This window comes from Leptopilina heterotoma, unplaced genomic scaffold (genome assembly GCF_015476425.1).
Source record: "Leptopilina heterotoma isolate Lh14 unplaced genomic scaffold, ASM1547642v1 Lhet_97, whole genome shotgun sequence".
Lineage (NCBI taxonomy): Eukaryota > Metazoa > Arthropoda > Insecta > Hymenoptera > Figitidae > Leptopilina > Leptopilina heterotoma.
Genome location: NW_025111203.1, coordinates 275,398 through 302,311, shown reverse-complemented (window position 1 = coordinate 302,311; position 26,914 = coordinate 275,398). Strand labels below are relative to the sequence as shown.

Sequence of the window (26,914 nt, the reverse complement as noted above, 5' to 3'; positions counted from 1 at the left end):
ATTAAACTTACTTTAAATCATTAACTTCAAAGCAAATTATAGTAAATTATATATGCAGAATATGCAATTACTTAGCTTCAGACAAAACAAATGTATTTTTAAGATAATATAGAAAAACATTTACAGTTTTGTGTGAAGGCAATTTTGCAAGATTTTTGGTAAATTTTTTTTCTACCAACAGTCGTGTAAATGCACTTTACAAATAACAAAAGGGTCAGAATTCGTGAAATTTTCACAGAAAATAAAAAGTATTTTTTTTAAATCGAAATGTTAAAAAAACATTTCTATTTGGCTTTAAGAATGTGTCCACCAAAAAACAGAAAAAAAATTATTTTTTATAAAATTTATTGCAAAATTAATTTTTTTGCAACTTTTTAAACAAAATTTGATTTCTCCTAAATGAATGAACCGATTTAAATGAACCAAGCAGGAATATAAAGGGGATAAAATATACTTTCGTTCAGAATTAGAAAATTTTAAAAAAGTTTATTTTTTAATAATTTTTTAATACATTTTTTATAAACAATTAATATTATTTAATGTTCTACGCCTTTTAAAAATTAAAAAAAAAATATTAACAACATACACTTAAAACTATAAGAAATCAAAATCCGTTGAGAAAATTTTGGAGCGACAATTATTTTAAAAGTTATAAACAAATTATATTGAACGGAGAAGCGATTTTGATTATTTTCAAAATTAAAACATTATTTTTAACTACGAAATGAACAAAACACTGTCAAATTAACATTTTTATTCAATTATATAACCATAAAAATTGATAAAAATGATCAAAAACTAAGTTACTATAATTTGCTTTGAAGTTAATGATTTAAAGTAAGTTTAATTGCAGCAATTTATATTTGCAATTACTTTGAATCGGAAGAAATAAATGTATTTTCAAGCTATTGCAGAAAGACCTTTACAATGAGGTGTGTAAACGGAAGGCGATTTTGACATTTTTCGGTAATTTTCACTGAACCCTAAACTTTTCGATTTATTTTCAGAAAACTACATTTTAATTACAATCTAATCACACGAGGAGGTATTAATTTTGTGCGAATTTATATTTTTGATTTATTTTTATTTTTTTTATATTTATCTATTGTGGACTTAACCTAATATTTCTATCGATTTTTGCTATAACAACAACAAACAAAATATACTAAATTTGTTTGTTTTTAAAATAGTGATTAAACTTCTTAATTACATCTAGTTCATAAATATACTATTATTATTTCTGTTAGTATTATTATTATTATTACATTTATTATTAATATTTCAAGTTACGTGTAACTACCCATCCCTATAGACCCAACCTTTTTTACAACAGTGCTTACAGTTACATGTGATTCGAGTTATTTGTCGTTTTTATTTAGCTGTTAAAAAATCTACAAGTGTTTTTATTGTGCGTTTGTGTTTTTTCTCTTATAATAAAAATAATAAAAAAATTCTTATAGTTACATGTGATTCGCGTTATTTGTAGTTTTTATTTAGCTGTTGAAAAATCTACAAGTGTTTTTATTGTGCGTTTGTGTTTTTTCTCTTATAATAAAAATAATAAAAATTACAATTTTTAATAAATAATTGTACCATGTGTTTATGTGTATTTGTGATTAAAATAAAGTGACATTGATATATAATTGTTTGTTTGTTATGCATTTATTATAAGAATAAATCGTATTTCAATACTTACCTTAAATATTATTTATTTTAGTTGCAATATTATATTTAATATATTAAATTAATAATAATTAATAATGTTCCATTATATATATATATATCCCCACAGCACCGAAACTTTCCTAAAAATTTATTAAATATTTACTTGCAATGTTCGGAATATGTAATTGCAATGTTTATTGAAAGTTGTGTAAAGAACAATTTTCACTAAACATTTCAGTTAAATATGCCGAATATTACAAGTAAATATTCAATAAATTGATAGGAAAGTTTCGGTGCTGTGGGGGTATATATATTTTTTTAAAAAAAATGGTATTCACATATGACCGTAAATACGACCCTAAATACGGGCATAAATACGGCTGTATTTGCTGTTTCAATTACACTACCCTTTTAAGGCCCGTATTTAGGGTCGTATTCACAGTCATATTTACGCTCGTATTTACAGTCGTTCTTTTTCAGTAGGGCCAAAAACCTTATTTACTAATTTTTATGAATATCTTCTTGAAATTGAAAAATTTTGGCCGCCATATTGGATCCGCTATTTGGAATTTTTTTTTGACTTCATATTTGAATTCAGCGACCGCAAAAACGCTTGTATACTAAGTTTCATAAAAATTCATCGACCAGATTTTACTGGACATTTTGGGTCAATCATATGAATATGTTTCTAAATAGCGAAGGCGTTAATGCGAGTTTTTCCACTGTAAGAACGCTGTTTCATGAGTATTTGATAAAAGTTTCCAAGTTATTAATTAACATACATTTTAGTGTTCATAAAACACATTATGTTTTTTTTATGGATTCAATGAATTTCATCAAAAGTAGGTTCCTCAAAGTTTTTGAGATTGCGATTACGAATCTGATAGCAGTTTAAAAAAATACAAAATGGCGGATCCAATATGGCTGACAGTTTTTTAAAAAGTTGATAGAATTTGCTTCTAATTTAGTACTCGGAGTTTTTTGCGGTCGTTGATTATGTATCTTACGTTACATTTTAAAAATTCAAAAAGTCGGATATATGATGGACAGTTTTTAAAAAATTGATCGAATTTGCTTCAAAATTACTTGGTTTTTTGTTGTCGTTGATTACGAATCTGCGATGTTACATTAAAATTCAAAATGGCGGATCCAATATGGAAGGGAATTTTTGTTCAGACTCGCTTGAAACTTATTACTCGAGGTTCTTTTGGGGTCGCACTCATTAAGAATATACATTAAATTTTGTAAATTTAAAATTTGCTCAAATTAATGAAATGGGAATAAAGTTGATTTTTCGAACTTATATAGAGAAAAGTCGTGGAACTGTTTCAGTTGTGAAACATATTAAAGTGTTGGGGTTAAAATTTTATTTTTCTCAAGCCCCAATCAGTCAAAGTAATATAACTGAATAAAGTGTACCCATAACTAAAAAATTCTGGATTATTCACAAGTTTTTGCAAAAAACCCAACGGGATACTTACATTTTTGACAAACAAATTAACTCGCATAAATGATAATCATACTCTTACTTCGTTCTAGTTATCGTTGTTAAACCTAGTGAGGAATGGAACGCGCTTCCAACTTATTCTATCTTCGAAATTAGTTCAGCCGTCTTGGCACGTCTTTGTGAGGCTGTTGGTGATAAAGTTTAGTATGCTAATTGAGAGAACAGCTGCACGCTTCCCCTACTACCAACGAAATACTAAAATTATTGAATTTAAATTGCTATAATTATAATGTCTTACGGATGATGCGATTCTAATCTTTATTGTTATATAAGCTTGTCGTTTATTCCCGTATGCTTCAAAAATGTAAAGTTGCGCTCAAAGTCGCTTGGATATCCTCAACTCGCGGCTATATGTTAAATTATTTGATATTCTAATGTTGATGCAGTTGGAGAAGAAATAATTTAAAATATAGTAAAACTAAGTAAAAACTTTTAAACCAATGGGATAAAAAAAAATTTTTTGGGAAAACTGTATACCCTAATCGATAAAAGAACCCATTTTAGGGTTCTTTTATCGATTAGAACACAGTTTTTCCAAAAAATTTTATAAAAAATAAAAGAACCCATTTAGGGTTCTTTTATCAATTAGGGTACAGTTTTTTTTTAAGAAAAGTTAATAATAATAAATTATTAAAAATTAATAATTTAATTTCTTTAATGGAAAACGTAACCTTAAGATGGTCTAACTCACAGTTGAATCATTTTTTAAAAATTTTTAAACATATATATTCCAAAAGTCTGAGAATATTTTCGAAATAAGTAAATGTATAGTTCTTACCTTTTCTGATGGCACATTTGAAGGTGTGAAGAATGGACCTTTTACTTTTATAGAAACACACGTTCTACATGTCACATTAACGACGAAATGGAACACGTATTGCCCTGCTCGTAAAGTCTTGCGCGCTGCACTTTGTTTACCTTCATGTGAACCTGCACGTAAGCCATTATGCCTCAGACCCTGTCTTTTTACATTTCTCTCTTTATAGCGAAATATCTTTTGCAAGTTTGGTTTTATAAAAAAGAAGATGTTAAATCATCTTTCAGCAAATGTTTTGATGCTATTTGTAATGATTTTAGATAATTTTACAAAAGTTGGTGGTGTTTAATTGAAAACGCAGTTTTTTTTTATCACTTTGTCTAATTACTTGATTAATTTTTCGTTTTACCCGTTTCTTCAGTGTTCTATTCTTCTTTTTTTCGAATGATATTGAGAGAGTTTGATTAGACTGAAAAGAAGCAGTAAAATTACTCTATGAATGGCATTGCAAACCCCTAAGGAAATCTTTTAAGAAGTTAGTGTAGAGCGTGATTCTATTCTGAACTGCTGATACTAATGCCGAAGAAGCAAATTCCAATGTAATTTATCATATATGTAATATTTAGTTAAATTATTTAAAATATATTTTTATTTTGCAAATACGATTTATCTGTAAAAAATCGAATATTAAGTAATATTTTGTGCCGCATTATTATTATAAAAGAGAGGCGACAGATAACAAGCTACTAAGCTTCTCAACTACAAGGACAATTACCAAGAAACACAGTGAGATAACAACAACACCGAAAACACAACCTACTGTATAGGAGATGTCATTGGATTCTTACTCAGACAGGATGCTCATTTACTCTCCTTTAGTAAGGTGAATCATTCTATTGCGGTTGAAACGGTTATCTGCAGAGGGAGTCCTGCATATCGAGTTTGAGTGGCTGTTAATTAACGTTTTTCTTTCGAAGAATATTCCGTCTTTAATAAAACAGTGTCATTTCAATTAAATTTTTTAAAAAGAAATTTTGTTTCTAAAAGATTTTAATAATTGATGCGAAATTTCAATAAAATAATATATACAGTCGAACCTGGATAAGTGACATTTCAAGGGACCGTGAATTTTTTGTTACTTATAGAGGTTTTTCACTAATAGAGGTTTTCACTTATAGAGGTTGAAGAGCGGCCTCAGTCACTTTAAAGAGGTTCTCGCACTTACAGAGGTTTAAGCGTGCCCTTTTTCACTCATAGAGGTTCAATTAATTCAATCTACAAATGATAATACCAAATTTACTAAATTCATTAATTTATTTGTAAAATTTTTATGAAAAAGTGATTTGTCGATTTACACAATTATTAATTAAGTGAACTTCTATTAAAATTTGAATTACTGTTTACTTACTTCTATTGCCCAGTAAAATATTTATAATTATGAGGAAAAGATTTTCACTTACAGAGGTTGAAGACATGCTTCTGTCACTTATAGAGATCTACTTAAGAAAAATAATCACTTATAGAGGTTCAAGGAGCGCTTCATTCACTAATAGCTAGGTCTAGCAAAGAAAAAATATCGGTCACTTACAGATTCTCACTTATAGAGGTTTTTACTAATAGAGGTTTTTCACTTATCCAGGTTTCACTTAGCCAGGTTCGACTGTATATTAAATATTGAAATTAATAATATTTCAAATTTCTCTATAAGCGATATATAAATTAAATTTTTTCTTAACTATTAAAACATAAAGAAATAGATCTACTATTTACTATACTTTTTTTTAAAAGTAGCTACTATTTGGATACTATTTTTTTGTGAAACTAAAAGGTACTTTTTTTTAAATTTGCACTACTTCAAATCCGCTAATAGTTGAAATAAAAATTATTTTCAACAATTTTAATGAAATTCTTCTTAGAGACAAATAAAAATTATTTTATAAAATTCTTTAAAACAATTCAATTATTTTCAAAAATTCAATTATTTATAAAGAAAATTAATAAAATCCTTCTTAAAAATATTGAATTGATATCATGAATAATAAAATTTTCAACAGGAATTCAAATATTTGAAATACAATTTTCGAGGAAAATTCTTTGAAAGTTATTTATTATTTTCTAAAATGTTTATAAATTTGTTTATAAGAAATAAACTATTTTCTTATAAATAATAAAATTTATCGCAAGAATTTAATTATTTTTTATATAATTTCAATTAGATTATTCGAAATAATTGAATTATAGGCTTTTAAATTTTCATAAAACTGTTCAAAAAAATTCAATTATTTACAAATTTTTTTTAAAAATCCTATTCGCAAAAATTTAATTACTTTTAAAAATAATAAAAATTTTCACAGGAATTCAATTATTTCAAAAAATACAATAAAATTCGTTGGAAGAATTTAATTATTTTTAGAAATAATAAAAATCATCAGAGGATTTCGATAATTTATAATAAAATTTTTAATAAATTCCTTGAAAAATGTAATTATTTTCAAATTTTTTTTTAAAATTCTTCAAAACAAAATCAATAAATTTCAAAAGTTTTTGGAAAATCTTTTGCAATAATTCAATTATTTTTACAAATAATGAAATTTATTCTTCCTTGAAATTCAAATATTTTCAATATCTACTATTTGAATAAAATTTCCCAAAGAATATAATATATAATAATTATTTTCAAAAGTTTTATTAAAATTCTTTGAATGAAATCAATTATTTTCCAAAATTTTGATAAAATTCTTTATAGACGGCCCCTAACTAAAATTTTGCTATAAATCCATTATATTTTTATTTATTTTTGAAACAGTATTGTGAGAATTTTCAAATTCATTTGTTATTAAATGAAATTAATTTTTAAATCAATTTTTATTATAAAATTCTTCTAGAATTCAAATAATTTAAATACAAAAAATAATTTATTGTATATTTGAATGTTTCTTAAAATTAAATTCTCATAAAGAATTTTGTCAACAAATTTTAAAATAATTGAATTCATTTGACGAATTTCAATAAAATTTTTATGAATATTTACATTTTGCGAGGAATTTGATTAAAATTTTATTAAAAATAATTGAAATTCTGCGACAAGTTTTATTATCCTATTTATAAAAATAATTGAACCCCTGTAAAAAATTTTATTATTTAGAAAAATAATTTAATCCCTATAAAAATGTTATTATTTAAAAAAATAATTGAATTATATTGCGAAGAAATTTATAAAAAAAAATTTGTAAAGAATTGAATTTCATTGAAATTTTTATTATTTTGTGAAAATAATCGATAATAAAAATCATTAAATTAAGGAAAATTTTTGAAAATAATTGAAATTTTGCAAAGAATTTTTAAAAAATTTTTGAAAATAATTGAATTTTGGAGAAGAATTCGTATAGAATATGATTCTAGTGAAATTCTATAGAACTTTTTCAGCTGGGAAGAAAAATTGTTATTAGAAGATATTTAATTCATTGTTAAGTTTCTGTTGGTTTTTAAAGATTTAGGAATAGAAATTAAAAAGTTCTTTTTGTCTCATTTTTTTTTTATTATTTGCAGTTAACTGTTTTATTTACATCATTTTAGAAATAAAAACTAAAAATAAAATCAAGAACCAGGTACAAAGAGAATTTTTGTTTTGTATTTACAATTCAAAATTCTTACAATAACTTAAGACATCTTTTTATCATATCCCAATCAGAAATTACAGTACCACATCGCTTACGTAGCTGTGCGATCCGCGTATTCGGTTCGTGTCCCTCAAGGTCTAGGGTTCGATCCCCCATGTGTGCGAGATTTTTCAATCTTAATTCAAAGTGTTATATTTTCAATGTTAATAATATAAAGTGAAATGTAATTTTGAATAATTAATAACAATAATAATAAAAAATTAATAATTATAAAAATTACTTTTTAAAAAATTATGAAAGAATGAGATAAAAATATTTTTTACAAACTTATTTCAATAAAAGTAATTTTAATACTGGATCAGTACTGGCAAAATGTTATCATTCGAAAGTTAAGCCTTCTCTGGCGCTAATACTATAGGTACCAGTACTGCGCCAGTAGCCGATTTCTGATTGGGATTATACTCTCGTACTAGCTCATAGAATTACTTAATATTTTACAAATACACTAAAATTATTCAGTTAAATTCGAAGTCAAACGTAATTATTGTGAGAAAATATTGTAACATTAATAAAAAATATTAACAGTTTTTTATCCTTAGATATATATGTATTTAAATACATGTACATATTTGAATGTAAAACTAATTATGTTGCCCCATATTACTCCTATTGTCATTGAAATTCATAAATAAGATTAACCTTTTCAGAATGTAAATTTTTTTTGTAACATTAAATTAAAAAGCAAACTAGATCAATCTAGGTTTTAAAAATAATATAGCATTTTCAGATTTCCTTTAACATTTATATAAATTATTTCTTTATATAACTATATTGTCTGAAATAAAAGAAAACACATGTTATCTTATTATACATATATTTTATATAATATTAAATAGAACATAATTTCTTTATCTTCTTTGATACTGTTTATATAGATTTTGTAAAAGAAATTTTACAACCCTTAACATTTTATTGATAAAAATCTTACATAGACTCCTTTTTCATCTTTCTTGCTTTTTTTTGAGGTATATTTTATTTGATGTGTATATAACAGAACCCATATTAATGGATCATCAAGCCGTTTATAATATATAATGTATAAAGAGCATTAAATGCTTTGATTTCTCACTGTTGCCATTTGAGATTTGCAAGCACAATTAATAGCATCTTAAAAATATTATTATTGGAATGTATTTTGATGCCCCTCGATAATGAAATTTTAGGATTAGAGTGATGTTTTTTATTTATCTTAGCGGTAGATGGTATTGTGGAAGCTGTTGTGTATCCTATATGTCCATGAACTGTATTGTCTACTGGTTTATTTTCTTTTTTTTCTATATTATTCGCACCAACAATAATAACACTAACATCATCTTCATCTTGTTTCTCATCAGAAAGAGCTGGTAGAAGTACAGTCTGTGTTTTCGAGGGTCCCGAAATTTCTGTAAAATTAGCAGTTGTTTTTATTAAATGTTATTTTAAAAAATTGTTAATATTAAATTGTTAATATTTAAAATGAGGATTACAGTTTTTATACAGGGATACTTTTAGAATCTCATTTCGCGAAAGTATGCTGAACTGAAAGTTATTATTATTGTATGTGCTAATTTATAATTTCAGTTCTATTTTGTGTAGTTGGATTTCTTATATGTTAACATGTATATTTCTTGTGAAATCTATAAGAGGAAATGTCAACGAATAATAAGCGTTTAATTCAAACTCACCATATAAACGAATATTGCTTTCCATCTCTCCCAAAGAATTCTTTGCTGCACAACGATAAGAGCCCAAATCTTGCCTTTGTATATTTCGGATGGTTAATTTCATCCGGACTTCAAACGGTGATTTAATTGTTGTTTGAACATCGTGTCTCATGTTGGAAATAATCATTGAACCTTAAAGAGCAATTCAAAACCTTTTTTATTATTAATTATCTAAGTAATAAACAAAACACCAATTGTCATGTTATTAGAAATGGTAATGAAGGTTAAGAAGAATTTGTCACATTTGTAAAACAAATTTAGTAAATAAAATATTAAGGTTGAGGAAGTACCCCAGTTGTCGATTCTAGGATTAAATAAAATAATTGTGAAACTACTTTTTAGTTTACTATTTTAATATTATTTTTGCCATGAATTCAATGATTTTAGAATGATTATTAAACCTTTCTCACCCTTATCTTCGACCCAATAATTTATCGCCTTTGGTGATGCTTCGACAAAACATTCCAAATCTACATCAGTCCCTAGGGGAGCTCCAACTAGTTGATTAGGCACATGAATTATTGGAGGAACTGCAAAATAAATAAATTTTAGAATACTTAGTTTGTTATATGAGTAATCAAACAGCTTTATAAGTATAAGTAAACGATTAGTGAAATTTCTAAAGATGCTTCACATGTACCGAATAAATTAAATTATTTACAATGTATATTAACGATGATACGTTTGCTGACAGCAGGAGGAACTCCATTACTAGCAATACAGAAGTAGGCACCCATTTCATGTCGAAGAACGTTTATTAATTTTAACTCTTCTCCTTTATATTCTGAAACAACAATTTCTGACCCAAAATACGGATTAGTTTAAATTAGGATAGAAATACCCAGTTAACCAATAATTGTCGTACTGTCTGAATTTTATATTATCCCTGATACTCAATAACACCCGACAATTAGGTATGAAATAAATTCTCTTTTTTATTGTCGATCTGAAATAACAAAAAATTAACATTCCACTTACTATTTGGTTTTTGAATGGCTTTTCCCAAATGTACTTGACGTAACACTATGTCCTTTCCATCTTCTCGACGCCAACTGACTGTGGGTTTTGGAACTCCTTTCGCGTGACAAGTTAATGTTACCTACAATTTAAAATATTTTATAGCATTCTGTTTTTGAACCTTTATTTATCTTACAGCTAAGATCGTAAAAAGAATTCAAAAAAATTTGTAATTATTTGTTTTCTTACTTGTCCGCCTTCTCTGACCATGACATCACTTGATGTTTCTCCTGACAAAAAATCCGGAGGTACAAGTACAGTTAAGACACCTGTCTACGAAAAACTTCAGTTTAAATTACTTACTATATGTTCATCTAAATTATTTTAATACAAATAAGTTCTAGGCAAGTAAGAACATAAAATCTATACCCTTTTGTATAAAAATGTTACATTAAAATTAAAATAAATTAAAAAAATTGTTAGCTAAAGAGTTTAAAATGGGGAGTAGAAAATTGAGTATAAGCGATGAACATGTTGCTGATGTTTTAACAAAGTCTATTCCGAGAGTGCAATTTGAAAAGTTGCACGAAAAGTTGGGTGTAGTTTTCTTCTTGATTAAAAAGGATATTAGTGAACTTAAGGAATCATCGCGTAAAAAATTTTAAAATCAGAAGGAATATTAAAATTATATGTTTGATTTTTAAGTTTCAACTGTTTTTACGTAATGATCATTTTTAGTGTCTATAGACACTAAGAAATTTTTGTAAATTATGACATTTTGACTCATTTGGTGATTAGGATAAAATTTTATATTCTTACTTCAAATGGCCTTTTGAGTTTTCAATAATTATAAATGTTTAATCGAATACAATGATTATTAATTATTTCTCTGTGTCTAATTTATTTTATTGTACATCTTGAAAATTTTCTTAAACTTAATTCACGATTTAATTGTACATTAAATACCTGGCTTTTCATTGGATCAGTATTTATTTGGCACATATACACGCCTGCATCTTCTAATTGGACACCTTTTATATGCAAGCTCCATGTCGAATGATCGCCACGTGACACATACACTCGTGGATTATGAGTTATTACATGATCGTGAATTGCTTGAATGGCTTTTGTATCTGCTTTCACCCATCCTACCTATAACAAAAGTGCCATCCTTTTGTTTAACAATAAGAAGTAGAAAAACAATAATAAAAAAATTAAATTAAAAATAATGAAAATGATAAGAAAATGAAAAAAAAATGAAAAATAAGAAAACGATAAACTATTTAAAAATAAATTCTGTTGCAATTTCAATGTGAAGTAAATTCGATCAATAGAAGGTTATAATTATTATAATTATAATTATATAGAATAAAAACTAAACTTAGCGTCATTTCAATGCGCGCATCAAGTAAAAACTACTTTTAATATTTTTTGGAGAAATGATCCAAATTTTTTTTTTTTTTTTGGAATTTTCTACTTATCTTAAATTCTGTTTAAAATTGTAGTATAAACAGTAGAATTTAATATTGCAAAACGTTTATGAAATAGCACATTAGCTCATGGAAAATTTCATTTTTACTGAATAAAATTTGCCTAAAAATCCATTTTGAAATTTTCTTTGAAGAAGATAGAATTCTGTGAAATAGAATGCCCCTTATTTTATAAACGACAACAAAGCACATTCTTCGATCGTGCTACTACCATACCTGTATCTTGTAATATAGATCCACAGATATACTTTCTGTACTCGGACCTTTATCAGCTACATTCAATTGAGTTATCGCTAGGAACGTGTAAGTTTATGGCATCTTGTATTATTTTCAGATATTCATATAAAGTTCGATTGCTCTAGTTCTGAATATTTGCAATATAGCTAAATTAGAGAAGAAACTGAGTTGTAGAACACTTTCATAATTTTCTAAGTCAACTTAATTTTTATTTCACATTAGAAAATTAATCATAAGTAAAGAAATTACAGATAGAAATCTACAAACATTTCCTCAAGATGCGCGATAAATAATGCTTTTCAGATTATTAATTTATAGGTTTAATGAAAAAATGTTGTAAAAAACTTTTAGAATGCAATTCGATATTCTATTTCTAGAAATTAAAAATTAAATAACTGTCTTAAAAATAATAAACTAAGTGCTTCTAATCCGAAGAGGGGAATTGAATTATTGACCCTTATGCACAAGTGTTCATATATGACCCAGATAACCCCTAAAGAAAATATTGTGATGTTTTTGATTAGAATGTAGCTAGAAGCCGAACAATTTGCAACTTCCACCTGGGCTCTCTTTCCATAGCACGACTCTAACTTTGACTACCGGTCATGCCATGGATTCAGCGATTAGATTTTAGATTTCCTCAAGGGATTTTCTTTTTTAATTATATAAAAATTAGTATTATTATTAACTTCGATGACAGACATGAACACATGAGACGTAAAAATGATGATTTACGACTAAGAATCATAATGTTTTTCTCTTAGCAGTATTTTGGTTGTCTGTTGACAGTTGTTTTGTATATTTGGAATTGACACAATATCGCCTAGTAAAATGTCAAATTCTTGGAGTTTATTTCTTAAAACACACACACATATTTTATAGCCGACATAAATCCATGAACACAGCAGTATCACAGATTTCAGAATGTTGTCTCGATAGTGGATATTGAGATTTATGTGCTGGCGTTTTTTAATAGATGTCCATTCGTTTAATGTAAATCCTAAATACTTCATTATCAAGTTTATCCTACAATATTTCCTTAAAAATATTTTGTTTAATTATACGTTTTAATATTTTTTAGACCTTTTTTTAAATACAGGGAAATTTATTACTGGCCTTTGATCTTCAATCCACAACACCATAGCCAAGGCGCTTAAAATCCTACAAATACTTTAATGTTATCATCTTAGCAATTTAACAACTTCTATAATTTTTACATTTCCTGATAAGTACGGCAGTGCCGTGAAGACGTTAATAATAATATAAAGTAGGAAAAGCTACAAGTCAGTCATTATGAAAAATGATTTTTGCTTCATTTTATACTTTTTTCACCTAACTTATATCTATAATTTAGAGTAAGAGGAAATTTTTCTGTTTTAGTTTTCCTCTTGTACCACTTTATATTCCCTTCTTATCGCTATTATCAGATTTCTGAGGCACGACCTATTCAGATTTACATTTATATGTAAATCTCGACTTTGAGTTAAATGTTTCAACTCCTCAAGTTTTGTTAAAAACATCAGAGTATATTAAATTTAATTAGTCGTTTCTTATGTTTTCTCTTTATTTTAATTAAATTAAAACGTCATGTCAATTAAATCCCAAATTGACTTCTGTGAAGGTGAATAATTGGAAGTGAATTACTTTTGCCTTCGAATAATTATTAATCATTTATAGAAAAGCAACTACAGAGAGAAACATCGTAATATTTTTACATGACGCACTGCTGCCGTCTCCACTAAACACTATTCGTGCTAAGAATCGTTAATCACGTAAGATATTTTTTTCATGAAATCTTGTATTTGTAGCATGGATCTACGTGATGTGAGATTCAAAATATATTTAATAAGAAGCTTAAAGAATTTTATATTTAATTCAGTTTAAAAATTCTAATGTTTAGAAAATATATAGAATATTATATATTACGCATATATATAATACATTACGCGTATTTTTTACTAGAATCATATAACCCTAAATGACTTGTGTATACCTATTGAAAATTCACAATAATATATTCTCAGCAGATAATGAACAAAAAAACCAGTTCTTTCCGTCTTAACTCTCAGTGCATGAAACTTATCATGTATTTTCTGTCGAAGCTGTAAATGTCGAAACAATAGAAGGGTATTTAACTTTAATCGATTACTGAGGAAATATATATTTTTGGGCAACGCAGCAGTTTCCAACGAAGACAGAAAATGCTACGTTATGGCCTATAACATAGGTTACGAGGACATTAAGATACAAATTGCTTCTCCAACCATTTACTCTTTCGTTTTTTTTTTATAATGTTGATAAGAATTAAGAAATTATAGTCCTATGAAAAACAGAACATTATAAAACTTATTGAAGAATTTCTTTATCCCTTTAATTTTCCCGTGACGAGTTTTCTAGAATATTACTTTAAAAGAGCATTTGATCTAATTCTAATGAGCAAACAATATCGTTTACTACGAATGTATAAAAAATAGTTGAGGAAGCCAGTAAAAAATTTGGTCGATATTCAAATCATACAATCTATACAATTATCTGCTCTAAAATTCCGGACGCTAACGGTAGTCCTCAACGGTTCTTGGTAATGGATTTTGACCTTTAGAACACAAAAACGACTAGAGTTACGTATTCTCTCCAAAAAATGATAGATATATCTGCGATGGTCTATAGTTAATACAAAAAACTTCTTGGTTCTCTATCTTGTCGGATGTTTTCATCAAATACCGACAATTGCCATTGATGGGCAATTTTATTGCCTTTTTCACTAATTGCGGATACTATAAATAATTGCAGATGCCTCCCGGTAAGGAGGCTTGCATCAGAAAGTATTCAAAATTCTCAATTCCTTTTAATTTCTTTTTTTCCCTGAATTTTGAATTCCTAATAAGTGACCATAAATACAAAATTTTTAATTCCCTTTAATATCGCCGGATAATCGTTGACAAAGGTTTGGAAAATAATTGAAAAGCACAAAATTTTAAGTTAGGTATAAAAAGGTATTCAATTTTAAATATTATTTAAGACAAACTAGATGCATTTGAAGTTAATTTTTTATCAGCAAGTGAAATAAAAGATGAGGGTAAGAATTATAATTAAATAAAGTTTTAAGACAAATTGTACATTAATGTGATTTCCATGAAAATCGATTCTCATCGGTTGCTTTATATCATATAACGAACATTTACTTTTAAAAATTTCAAAACTTGAATATATTATAATGCTTAAAAATTACAGAACAAAAATGTAGGAAAAGATTATATCAGATTTACTTTTATTTGCACTTTTGTAATTTGCACCCGATTATAAGCACGTGTTACAGGAAGAACAAAACACTTTTGACGACAAGCAAGATGCATCTACTACGCAATAATTCATAGGTTTCAAAATTCGTATTAAAAATTCAGTGCAGGACCGTTACTAAGTTGGTTCTAAGAATATATCTTCCATCAATTAATAAGTGGGTTAGAATTTCTGAAATTCCGGTAACTATTTTTTGGATGAGAAATATAAAAGATGTTCTGATAATCCATATCGCAATTTTGGATTAGTCAACATGAATTAGAAAATTTTCCTCAATTAATTTTATGTAGAACATTACATGAACTATAAAGTACAACTTTTCTTGAAAAATTAAATGTGACGCTACAAAGAGATTTATAAAAAGCTAATAGTATAATTTATTTATCTGGATTAAAGAGAAAAAAAAATAGTACCCATGATCATCAATTTCATAATTTTTTTTTATAGTTATAAAAAATAAAGCACTTGCCCTGTAACCTCCTAAATGTTCCACTAAACAAGTAAAAACTGCATCTCTTCCAATTGCTACCGTTACGTTAGTAATAGGAGTGATAAATTCCGGTTGAAATGCTCTACCTAAAACAAAAACATTGTTAGCTTAATTAGTTTAACATTCAAAAGTTTCTTATGAATTATTCAAATTAATAAATGTAAATAAATTTATTGTGTAGTCTGATACAAATGACTTTTAAAATGATGCATACAGAACTTTTTTGCACTCTATAGTGTTACCAAATTCTTAATAAACTGTTAATTTTTATTTGCATGCAAAACATTAAAATACAATTTACTCTCACGTCGCAAAGGGGCCAGAAAACAGAATTTAGCTGGTTAAGTGAGAAAATCGAAGACTGACAATAACTTTTTTATGATTTAATGATTTATTAGATCTTGTTATATTCGACTGAATAAAAGTATTATTTTGAGCTTTTGCAGTTTAAGTTACATGTTACACTCATACATCATTGTTTTTATACAATTTCAGTGTTTCAAACTGTGAACACACATCGCAGAAATCATTTTTAATACATAAATTTTTAAAAATCTTTTTCTTATAGGAGCAAAAATTGAGCAGTGAAGCAGAAAGTCAGATATGCTTTCTAGAAAATTAGAACTGGAAATAGTACAGATTGCATTAGTGTCTGAGCATAACTCGGCTTTCTTAAGAAATAAATTTTACTTTTACAAAAAAATGGCAACCGAAAAAAATCACACTGACGATACCGTGACTTCGCTTCCGTCAAGAGGCATGGTATAAGATCGCAAAGGTAACTGTCAGACTAGACAAAACTACATCACAGTCCGCTAACGAAATGGTAGAGATAGACTACGCAAGCAGCTCAAGACTGCGATTAAATTTCACATTCATGACTGCTGGACTAAAGATTTACTGGTAGTGCTGCTGGGGATCCGTTATGTGTGGAAATGATCTAGGGTTACCAGATGAACTTTTATCTTTATCACTTAACACTACCAATTTCGGAACACAGGCAACAGTTGTGCAAGCCTTTCAGTATCAGATGAGACAATTAACCCTCAGTGTATACCCAATAAAAGTAAAACGTTTTGTATACTCTGAGTTACCATATAACCCAGCAACATTTACGAACTATATTTTGGGATCAAAATAAATTAATTGGAATAGTTATTTTCGTAACAAGGGCGCAAAATAGGTGATTTCGCCAAAGTCGTAATCACCTTTGCGCCCATGATGCGAACATAATTTTTTGTACTAACTGCATGGAAAGTATGACATTGAGGGCACGCCCGATTAAACGCTCATATAAGTTAAAAATTAAGCTCTATATAAACATTATATCGAATGAAGTTTATAATGATAGAAGTTTTAAAATAGAAATAAAAAACAATGTATTCTGGAAACATAGTATTTTTTTAGAACTTAGTAATTAATAATTGAACAAAACTGAAACAAGAACTTTTAAAATTGACAATTTTGATAAACGAAATGAGAACAAAACCAAATGTCTCATAATTTTTTTAGAGAAAATAAAAAAAAGTTGCAAATTTTTATAGACAAAATAAAACAAGTTGAAAATGTTTGCAGTTCTATAGCCAACATAAAAAGAAAGTCAAAAATGTCGCATTTTAATGAAGAAAATCGAATAATTAACAAGCGGGCGCAAAATACTTTTCCGCCCGCTTGGAGGTAGGGGAAGCGGGCGGAAAATACTTTACCGCCCGCTGACGTCATACAAGCGGGCGCAAAATACTTTTCCGCCCGCTTCCCCCACTCCCGGGTGTAATGTGTTACTTTGCGCCCGCCTTAAGTGCCCGAAATGACATACTTTCCGTGCAGGTAGGACAAAAAAGTTTTTTTCTTAGTGATCAGAAATTTTTTCAAAAATATAATAGCTTTGTCTGACTTTCGATATTTTTCTATTTCTAGAAGTTATAGTTTAAAAAAATAAGCGGTTTTCTAAAAATTTCAAAAAAATTATTTTTTTAATTACTGTATTTTTGTCCAAAAAAGTATAAAAACAATTAATAGGAGGTTTTTGGAAGGCTGAAAAGTTGAACATTAAGACAGTGTCAGCCGTTTTTAAAGATTCACAAATGTCAGAAAATTAACAAATAGACCATTCAAAAGCTTATAAAATTCTACGATAAATGATATATAACTGAAAATTTTACTAATTCACACAAAGGTTTCAACAATCGACAAATTTGACATAGTTTTTAGAAATTGCAGAAAAAATTTAAAACTTGTATAGGTGTCATCATTCAAGTCTTATATTTAATTTAATACGAAAAAAGTTTAAAAAATCATATTCGATTCACAAGATATATTTATGAACCTATATGCTATAGGTTTATAATAATAAGATTTTTTAATTTTTTGATCTTAAATTAAAGACGAGACTTGAATTATGACACCTATGCTATAGTTTTAAATTTTTTCTGTTATTTTTAAAAAATATGCAAAAGTTTAAAAAATTGCAAAAAAAAAATTTATTTTGCAAAATTTGTCGATTCCTGAAACTTTTGTGTAAATTATAAAAATTTTCAAGGCGCATGATTATTCCCCAAATGTCATTTGACCAAACTGTCATTTTAACGAATTGCATTTATACAAACTGTTATTTTTACGAAATTTCACTTTTACGAATCGCCATTCTTACGAATTGACGCACTTTTGAGAAAAGTCATTTTTGCGAAATATCATTTTTACGAATTGTCATTTTTACGAATCGCTATTGTTCCGAAATATCATTTTTTCGAATTGGCATCTTTACGAAATGTCATTTGTGTGAATCAACGACATTTTTATGAAGAAACTAAATATTGAAATCTGAACAGTTTACATAACATAAAGCATAGTCCCATACCTAAATTATCTTCAGTGTAAATCAAAAGTGCAAGTAACACCACAATTAACGTTTTTTCTCGTACTATCATCTTAGCATAATTTTCATGAATCCACCTGGAAAAGAAAAATACACAGATTTAATAATATCACTATGAAAATTATGTTAATTAAATTAATATTATACAAAAATTTATAGTGTATAGGACAATAGCATGGTTCAAAAAGACAATAGTCAAAAATATGTACTTCTTTCTGAAGAAATCAAGTCAAACCCGATTAAAAAATATTATCTACCTAATATTTAAAAACAAGTTTAGTGGTTTTTGTAAGTGGGACCACATATATGTTCCACAGGTGTTAAAGGGGTTTAATTTAGTTGTTTAAGTAAACGGTTAATATATCGCCCTTACGTGCAGATATCACAGTAGTCCGACACCTATGCATTTTAAAGGAAAAACATATCAGCTTAATGGTTTGTGCTTTTATTTGCAAAAAGTTGTTATGCTGTTCTTACCACGCGCTCAAAATTCGCTACATCCCACACTGAAAAAAATTCTTAGTAGATTTGACTACTTTTTAACTACGTTCCTTAGTTCAATAAGTCCCCAAAGATAATTTTGAACTTACATTAATTATCAGATATGTAGTTGAATGAAGTGATAATACAGTTGCATTAACTACTTTTCTTAGTTAAATAGGAACCAATGACAGTTTTGCAGTAAAATTAACTGCTGATATGTAGTTAAAGTTACTAAGATAACTCAGTAATAAAGTAACTACTGAAAATGGTAAAATAAAATTATTTATAATTTATTATAAATATTATCGAGTTGTATTTTTTTATATTTCCCCCTACCCACTTTTGTTTACCTATACCTTATTTACTTAATGTCTATATACCTAACGGAGAAAAATCTCTAAGCGTCGGGAGTTGAACGCTCGACCCTAACATTCGTAAACCGATAACCCAACCACCTAACCACGCTCGCCCGCTTCGATGAGTTGCTTAATACTTAAAGGCATTCCAGACACAGTTCAACTGATAACTGTAGTTAATTTTACTACTTAAAGTAGTTGCATTTACAACTTTTCACAGTTGATAATCTTCTATAAAAATCTATAACATAAATTACATGGAAAATAATTCAACTCCTAGAAGAAGTAAAAACTACTACAAAATTAGTCTATCGAACTACTTTAAGTAGTAGAATCTACTACTTTCTGTAGTCATTTCTATAACATACCTGCAGTTACAAAGTTAACTGTAAAATTACATTAATTTAATTAATAATTTTTAAGTACATAAAACAGTTAAAATAAGTATCAAAAGTAGCCAGACTAACTAAAAAAGTAGTTCGTTTTATTACTTTTTACTCTACTAAGGGGATGTAGTTAAAAATGTCTCATGTATTTTTTTCAGTGCACCAATAGAATTATACAAAGACGAATCAATTATCGGTTTTTAAAATAAAGTATTCATGTTGGTGATGTTAAAAACACAGTTATAAACGATACCGCGTATTTTTAACTCACCCCGGTAAGAAGCGAGGAATTGAAAATAATTCAGAAGTTCATTTCTTTTGAATGGTCGAATTTCCAAAATAATCCACTGAATTGCTTTACTATCACTCAATATTTCACTTGAAAAAAAGGTTGGGTTTTAAAAAGTTGACGTTAAACATTGAACACTTGAAAATTTCTTTCATTTATTTCAATAAAAGAATTTTTTATTTTATCGTAAGCACTGTGCGTTTTTAACCATATTTTCACTAGTTTTAATATTTCATTTTAATTTTTAATAATTTAGCACTGAAATCACAATGAAATTCACACGACGCGAAAAATAGCTGTCACTGCGTTTTATTTTAAGACAATAACTAGAGGAGCTCCTACAAATAATTGGAAAGATTAGGCTTTTTCAAATTGTTTGTCAAAAGTTCTATTCCTTTTAATGCATTTCTAAAATTCGAAGCAGTCAATTGAAAAGAATAAACAATTTCTATTCGTTTGAATTGACTACGTAGAATCGCTTAAAGTCGATTGAAAAGAATAGCTATTTCTTATTTTTTTCAATTCGCTTTTACAAGATTTACTTTGTCCATTCAAAAGGATAGGATTCTGTATTTTTTTTTTTGAACATTGAGAAGCAGACAAATTTTGCGCATCCAAAAAAATAGAAACTCTTAATTTTTTTTTATCATCTCATTGACACGAGCAATAGAGAAGAATTAATTTTTCTGATATTTTGCTGTTCACAAAGGAATTGGTTTTTTTTGGAAATTCGCCTATTCAGAAAGATTAAAAAATCCTCGTTTAATAGAATATTTCTGGACAATTTAATCTTTTACTATTCCTCGCTTCTTACCGGGATAAATTAATATAGAAGATTTGAATAATAGCTGATAATTCTAAAAATGTATTGTGAAAAATATAAATTTTTGAACACATCCGAACTAAAAATAAGCTTTTGATTTAAAATTATTAGTGTCAAAAACAAAAAAGTGAATGAACATTTTGAACAAGTATTACTTAATGCATGGAGAAAATTTTATCTGTAGCGGTTATAAGACTTTTCTGTACTGTTTGAACGAAACGGCCATTTTATAGACCATTAGACCACTTTGGTTACAGCTACAGAGCAGTACTACTATTTTTCAAAATAGATCTGCTTAAATTACAGAACGCATCTGTAACATGTCATGAAGCCTACTGTACTTTACTTCTAAATTTTACTGTGGTTCGAATGGTAAACGGTTACAGAACTAACTTGTAGCATTGTTAAATGTGTAAAAAATATAAGTATATCCCACAATAAATATTGTTAATAAATAATCAAATTGATGTAGATAATTAAAAAATGTCTTTATCCACAGTCATTCACTTGCTTCGTTCAAGCTTAGACCTTTTAAGTTCTGATGAAAATGGTGCTCTCAAGGTAACAATAATTTATTATTTTTCCGAGTAACATAACAATAATAGTTTTTTATAATTGAAAATTAAATTTTAATTTTTTTTTAAATTTTCCGAATCATAACACAGGTTTAAAAATTAATAACTTTTTTTTGTCAATCGAATAAAACATTTTTTTTCAAATAGTAGGTGTTTTTTTAGTAAGAAAATCATAGTTTTAATTTTTTTCCCTCGTGCAGTTTTTCTGTAGCTTCAAATTTTGCATTTTCGAGGTTAAACGTCACTTAATCTTACCTGTATGAAAATTAGCTTATTAAAATATAATAAATAAGGTATCATTGGAAAGGTTATTAAATTACCTTTCGATCCATAGGTCACAGAATAAAATTCAATGAAAATTTAGAAAGTTACAGTCGATTAAAGATCAAATTTCATGCCAATTTTGATGATTTTTTGACACTTAAGTAACTTCTACTATTTTTTTCTACATTAAACAGGAAAAAATTTTTTTATTTTAATTTTTTTATTGATAGATTATAAAATTACAAAAATTTTAAGCCCTTGTGGACCTCGATTGGATTAAAAATGACAATTCTACACTAAATTTAGTGAACGAAACCGCCATTTTAAAATTTGAAAAACTAACATTGGATTCAAAATCTACGACATCTGAAACCCTTGATTAGTGATTTCAGTCACTTTAGGGCTTAAATAAATTTTATTACTTGAATTTTTGCTGCAAATGTTTATGGGATACTAAAAATGAAGAAAGTAGTGTCGTTCACTAAATTTAATGTAGAATTGTAATTTTTAATCCAATCGAGGTCCACAAGGGCTTAAAATTTTTGTAATCATGTAGTCTATCAATAAAAAAATTAAAATAAAAACATTTTTTTCCTGTTTAATGTAGAAAAAAATAGTAGAAGTTACTTAAGTGTCAAAAAATCATCAAAATTAGCATGAAATTTGATCTTTAATCGACTGTAACTTTCTCAATTTTTATTGAATTTTATTTTGTGACCTATGGATCGAAAGGTAATTTAATAACCTTTCCAATGATACCTCATTTATTATATTTTGATAAGCTAATTTTGTTACAGGTAAGTTTAAGTGACGTTTAACCTCGAAAATGCAAAATTTGAAGCTACAGAAAAACTGCACGAGGGAAAAAAATTAAAACTACGATTTTCTTACTCAAAAAACACCTACTATTCGAAAAAAAATGTTTTGTTCGATTGACAATTTCACTGTAAACCAGTGTAATCAACAATTTATCACAGTGCATCATAATTTCACTTTTTTATTATTTCTGGGATCGCATAGGGTGATTCTTCTAGATTTTTTGATGCTGAACACGAATCCGTAATCAGAATTGTTCAATCACCCTATGGTGATGGAACAATTCTGATTACGGAAAAAAACGGAATTTGACCTTGAAAATTGAAAAATTCCGTTTTTGGCGTATTTTTTGGTTTTTTATCACAGTACAAAAATTTTTCCTGGGGTTTTCATGATATGCGTACAAAAGCTAATATCCTCCTTAACAATTTCCAATCTTGACCTTTTGAAAATATCTATTTTTCGATCTTTGTTTGAATTTCGCGTTGGAACGTGAAATGAGATAACAGTGAGAGAAAATATTAATTAATTAAATCTCAAGCAGAAACCAATAATTCATAAAGAAAACTATTAGATTCTTAGGCAAATCAAAAATAAATTGGCATCTCTTTTTTTTGTTTATTATTTCCAATTGTTTAACAATAAATTTCTAAACGTATTTTGTTTATAAAACTGTTATATTAACAAATTATGTCTAAGAAGGTACCAGTGAATACCAGACCAGTGAATACATTTTTACAAATGCAGTCTGATTTTTGCTGATTTTAATCAGACTGAAAACATCTAATTTGTTTATAAAAATGTTATAAGGAAAAAAAATGTTGCGACGCGAACTTCAAACAAGGATAACTCATCGAAAAATGGATATTTTTAAAAGGTCGAAATTGGAAATTATTGAGGAGGATTATTGAGCTTTCGCACGCATATCATGAAACCTTTAGGAAAAAAATTTGTACCCTAATAAAAAACCAAAAAATTACCTCAAAAACGTCATTTTTTTAATTTTCAAGGTCAGATTTATCGAAAACCTAGGGTTGATATCACCAAAAGCGTCTGACACTGTTTTATCTAAAAACCACACGGAGAAAGAATATTTATTAAATTTTTAAAAAGTATTTTACGATTTGGGAAAAAAGTGCAACAAAGCAGGAATTTTAATACAATAAATACAAAACTTTAAAAAACATAAGTGAAATCTAGTAAAGTTATATAAAAATTTAATTAATATTCTTGATATTTTATATATATAATTATACTAAATTTCACATTAGTTCTTTTTAATATCAAAATTTCGCATTGTCGAGACGATATTTTAAAAATTAAATATTACGAATGCGTCATTTCTACAAGGGATTCATCCAGACTTACAAATAGGTGAGGACATTTTTAACCCGTTGCCTGTTTGCGGCCCAACGCAAAAAAAATTTTTTATTTACTTACATTTGGTATATAAGGGTTTTTGGGGTCGCTGAATTCGAATTTGACCTATATTTTTAAAAATTCAAAATGGCGGACACAATTTTCAAAATTTATTTTGATTTTCATCAATTTCAGTATCTATAGAGGTATTTTGGGTCGCTGATGTGGCGGCAGCTTAATGTTCGCTCCGCGCGCTTGCCATAGAATTGGCTCTTAGGTTTCCCCTCTTTTTCCTTATGAGGAGGACTTACTGTGATCATCGAGGTATGAATGTCATTCTTTCTAGTTGTAACGTCGAGAAGAGAACATAATCTTATAGTCGAGAGTAAGCCAGATGGCAGTATTATTTTCCAATAAATAATGTTAAATAGAATTAATAACGTGATTATTTGGTCTTTGGGAATCTGACCAATTTTGGTACTTACCATCCAAATTTCCCACACTGGTGACTCCTAGACGCGAGTTATATTTTTATAACATCGTCTGCAACACGCTTTACTTGCTTGTTAAGTTTCTGCACGATTATGTATTTATTGTCGTGAGTTTGTTAATTTTTAATGATAATTTTAATTTTTCATTGAATATTCAATATTTTAAAGTCACGTTAATCGTTTGATTCTATCTCTTGTTTATACTTCAATAGTCTTTGACTTTTTCAAGGTCAGACCGCAATTGTGTTGACTTGTTTTATTTTATTTCCTCGATCTCACATATTTTGATATATTAAATGATTACAATTATTCCTTTTCGAAAAATTCAATATTGTTAAAATTTTGTTGTTTCGTCTATAACGGTATTTTTTAATAGATATTTTCAATATTTTTTTGTTGAGTGACTGGCACTTTGACATTTTGAATCTTTTCTTCGATTTTTGCATCATGAATGGTCCTGGCGGTCATAATGTTCCTCCGGGGACGGGTCTTCCTGATGAACGTTATGAACAGTTGCAACGACAGCTTCGTGAAGTTTCGGAAAGTGTTTGTGGCCTGCAGGATGTGCCTCGTGTTGATCGTTTGCGTAAGCTCCCCCGTTTTGATTCCAACGATCCCGAATTTTGGTTTATTCAGGTCGAATCCGCGCAATAAGTAATTGTATTACTACTGAGGCGACTAAAGCCCACTACATTATCGCTGAACTTGATCCCGAATTTTTTATTCGCGCGTGCGATATTATTTTAACTCGTCCTGAACCTGCAAATATTTATACTCTAATTAAAGATAGATTAATTGCTACTTATTCCATTTCAACCGAAGCTCGTCTTCGTCAGCTTCTCAAGGGAGATATTTCGACTGACGGAAAATCATCTTTAATTCTGACTCGATTGCGAAGTTTGGGTGATGCACACTGTAGCGAGGAGGTTATCAAGTCTGTTTTTCTCGACCAAATACCTACTTCTTCGCGTGCCATTTTGGCAGCTTCTAAGGTGGCTAATTTACAAGAATTGGCAAATCTTGCTGATAAAGTTTCTAAAGCGTTTAATATTTCTAGTTCTTGTTCTGCTGTTAATACAAGAATTACTCCTTTGTCTACATCAAATAGCCGTACACTGACAAGTATTGAAACTCAAATCAACGATCTTGTCGCTCGGGTTAATGCATTGAGTACCAAACCTTCTCGGGGCAGAGATGATCGTTCGCTATCGTGATCTCGCGGTAATCGTCAAGGCAGTCGGGGTCCTTCATCTTTTCGTAGCGATAAACCTAACTGTTGGTACCATCATAAGTTTGGGGAAAAGGCAAATAAGTGTAATCAACCGTATTCTTATTCTGCTAAGGCAAAAAATAGTAACAATAATGTTGGACAACCGGAAAACTGAATATGCCTTCCTGTTCGGAGACTATCCGGTTTGGCATTCCTTCTAGGCGTCTCCACGTTCGTGATCGGAATTCCGGACTTCTCTTTCTTGTCGACACCGGTTCCGATAACTCGCTCCTTCCTTTTTAGCCAAATTCTAAGCATAAACCATCTGATATTCTTCTTTTCGCTGTCAATAATACAAAAATCTCTACTTTTGGTGAGAAACGTATTTCTTTAAACCTTGGTTTGAGACGAGAGATCAATTGGAATTTTTGTTTGGCTGATGTTCCATACCCGATAATCGGTGCTGACCTTTTAGCTAATCACGACCTAATTGTGGATCTTGCTCAACGAAAGTTGATAGATTCGATTACGTATGTTTGTGTCAATTTTAAGGTTCGTCGCGTAAATTTTTGCAGTGTTTCCACTATTGATTGTCAGATGCTCTTCGCAGAAATTCTAGCAAAATATCCAGAGGTTACTGGTCCGGCGCAGGATTCTTCGAGTTTGGTTAAGGGTGTTTTCCATCATATACTTACACATAGTCCTCCTCTTGATGAGCGTGCCCATCGACTCTCTCCAGAAAAGTTGATAGCTGCTAAAACTCAATTTCAGGCGTAGATGAAGTTAGGGGTTTGCCGTCCTTCGAACAGTTCTTGCGCTGCTCCGTTGAATATGGTTCTTAAGAAGAATGGAGATTGGCATCCGTGTGGTGACTTCTGTCGTCTCAATTCAGTCACTGAGCCGGATCGATACCCGGTTCCTTATCTTCACGATTTTTCCGCTCAACTTTCTGGTAAAACGATTTTCAGTAAGGTCGATTTGCACATGGCCTACAATCAGATTCCTGTCGCTCCTGAGGACATCAAGATAACAGCTATTATTACGCCTTTCGGCCTTTTTGAATTTCCAATGATGACATTCGGTCTTCGCAACGCAATTCAGACCTTTCAGAAATACATTTCTCAAGCTCTTGGCGATTTGGAGTATGTCTTTGTCTATATCGATGACATTCTTATTGCTTCGTCTAACTTGGACGAACATAAGT

The 26,914-nt window shown here is 28.5% G+C and overlaps 1 protein-coding gene across 2 annotated transcripts in view; it reads right to left on the bottom strand.

The window, feature by feature from the left end:
* Nucleotides 1-7,477: 7,477 nt before the first annotated feature.
* Nucleotides 7,478-26,914, bottom strand: part of LOC122512288 (lachesin-like) — a 37,744-nt gene continuing 18,307 nt past the window's right edge. For both annotated transcript variants that reach the window (XM_043628037.1, XM_043628038.1), the window contains exons 3-11: nucleotides 18,641-18,735; nucleotides 15,763-15,869; nucleotides 11,236-11,421; nucleotides 10,519-10,602; nucleotides 10,291-10,411; nucleotides 9,974-10,111; nucleotides 9,723-9,842; nucleotides 9,274-9,444; nucleotides 7,478-8,991 (exon numbers count right to left, since the gene is read on the bottom strand). In XM_043628037.1, coding sequence (XP_043483972.1) covers nucleotides 8,675-8,991; nucleotides 9,274-9,444; nucleotides 9,723-9,842; nucleotides 9,974-10,111; nucleotides 10,291-10,411; nucleotides 10,519-10,602; nucleotides 11,236-11,421; nucleotides 15,763-15,869; nucleotides 18,641-18,710 — 1,314 coding nt within the window. In that variant the 5' untranslated portion in view covers nucleotides 18,711-18,735 and the 3' untranslated portion in view covers nucleotides 7,478-8,674. The remainder of the gene's footprint in view (nucleotides 8,992-9,273; nucleotides 9,445-9,722; nucleotides 9,843-9,973; nucleotides 10,112-10,290; nucleotides 10,412-10,518; nucleotides 10,603-11,235; nucleotides 11,422-15,762; nucleotides 15,870-18,640; nucleotides 18,736-26,914) is intronic.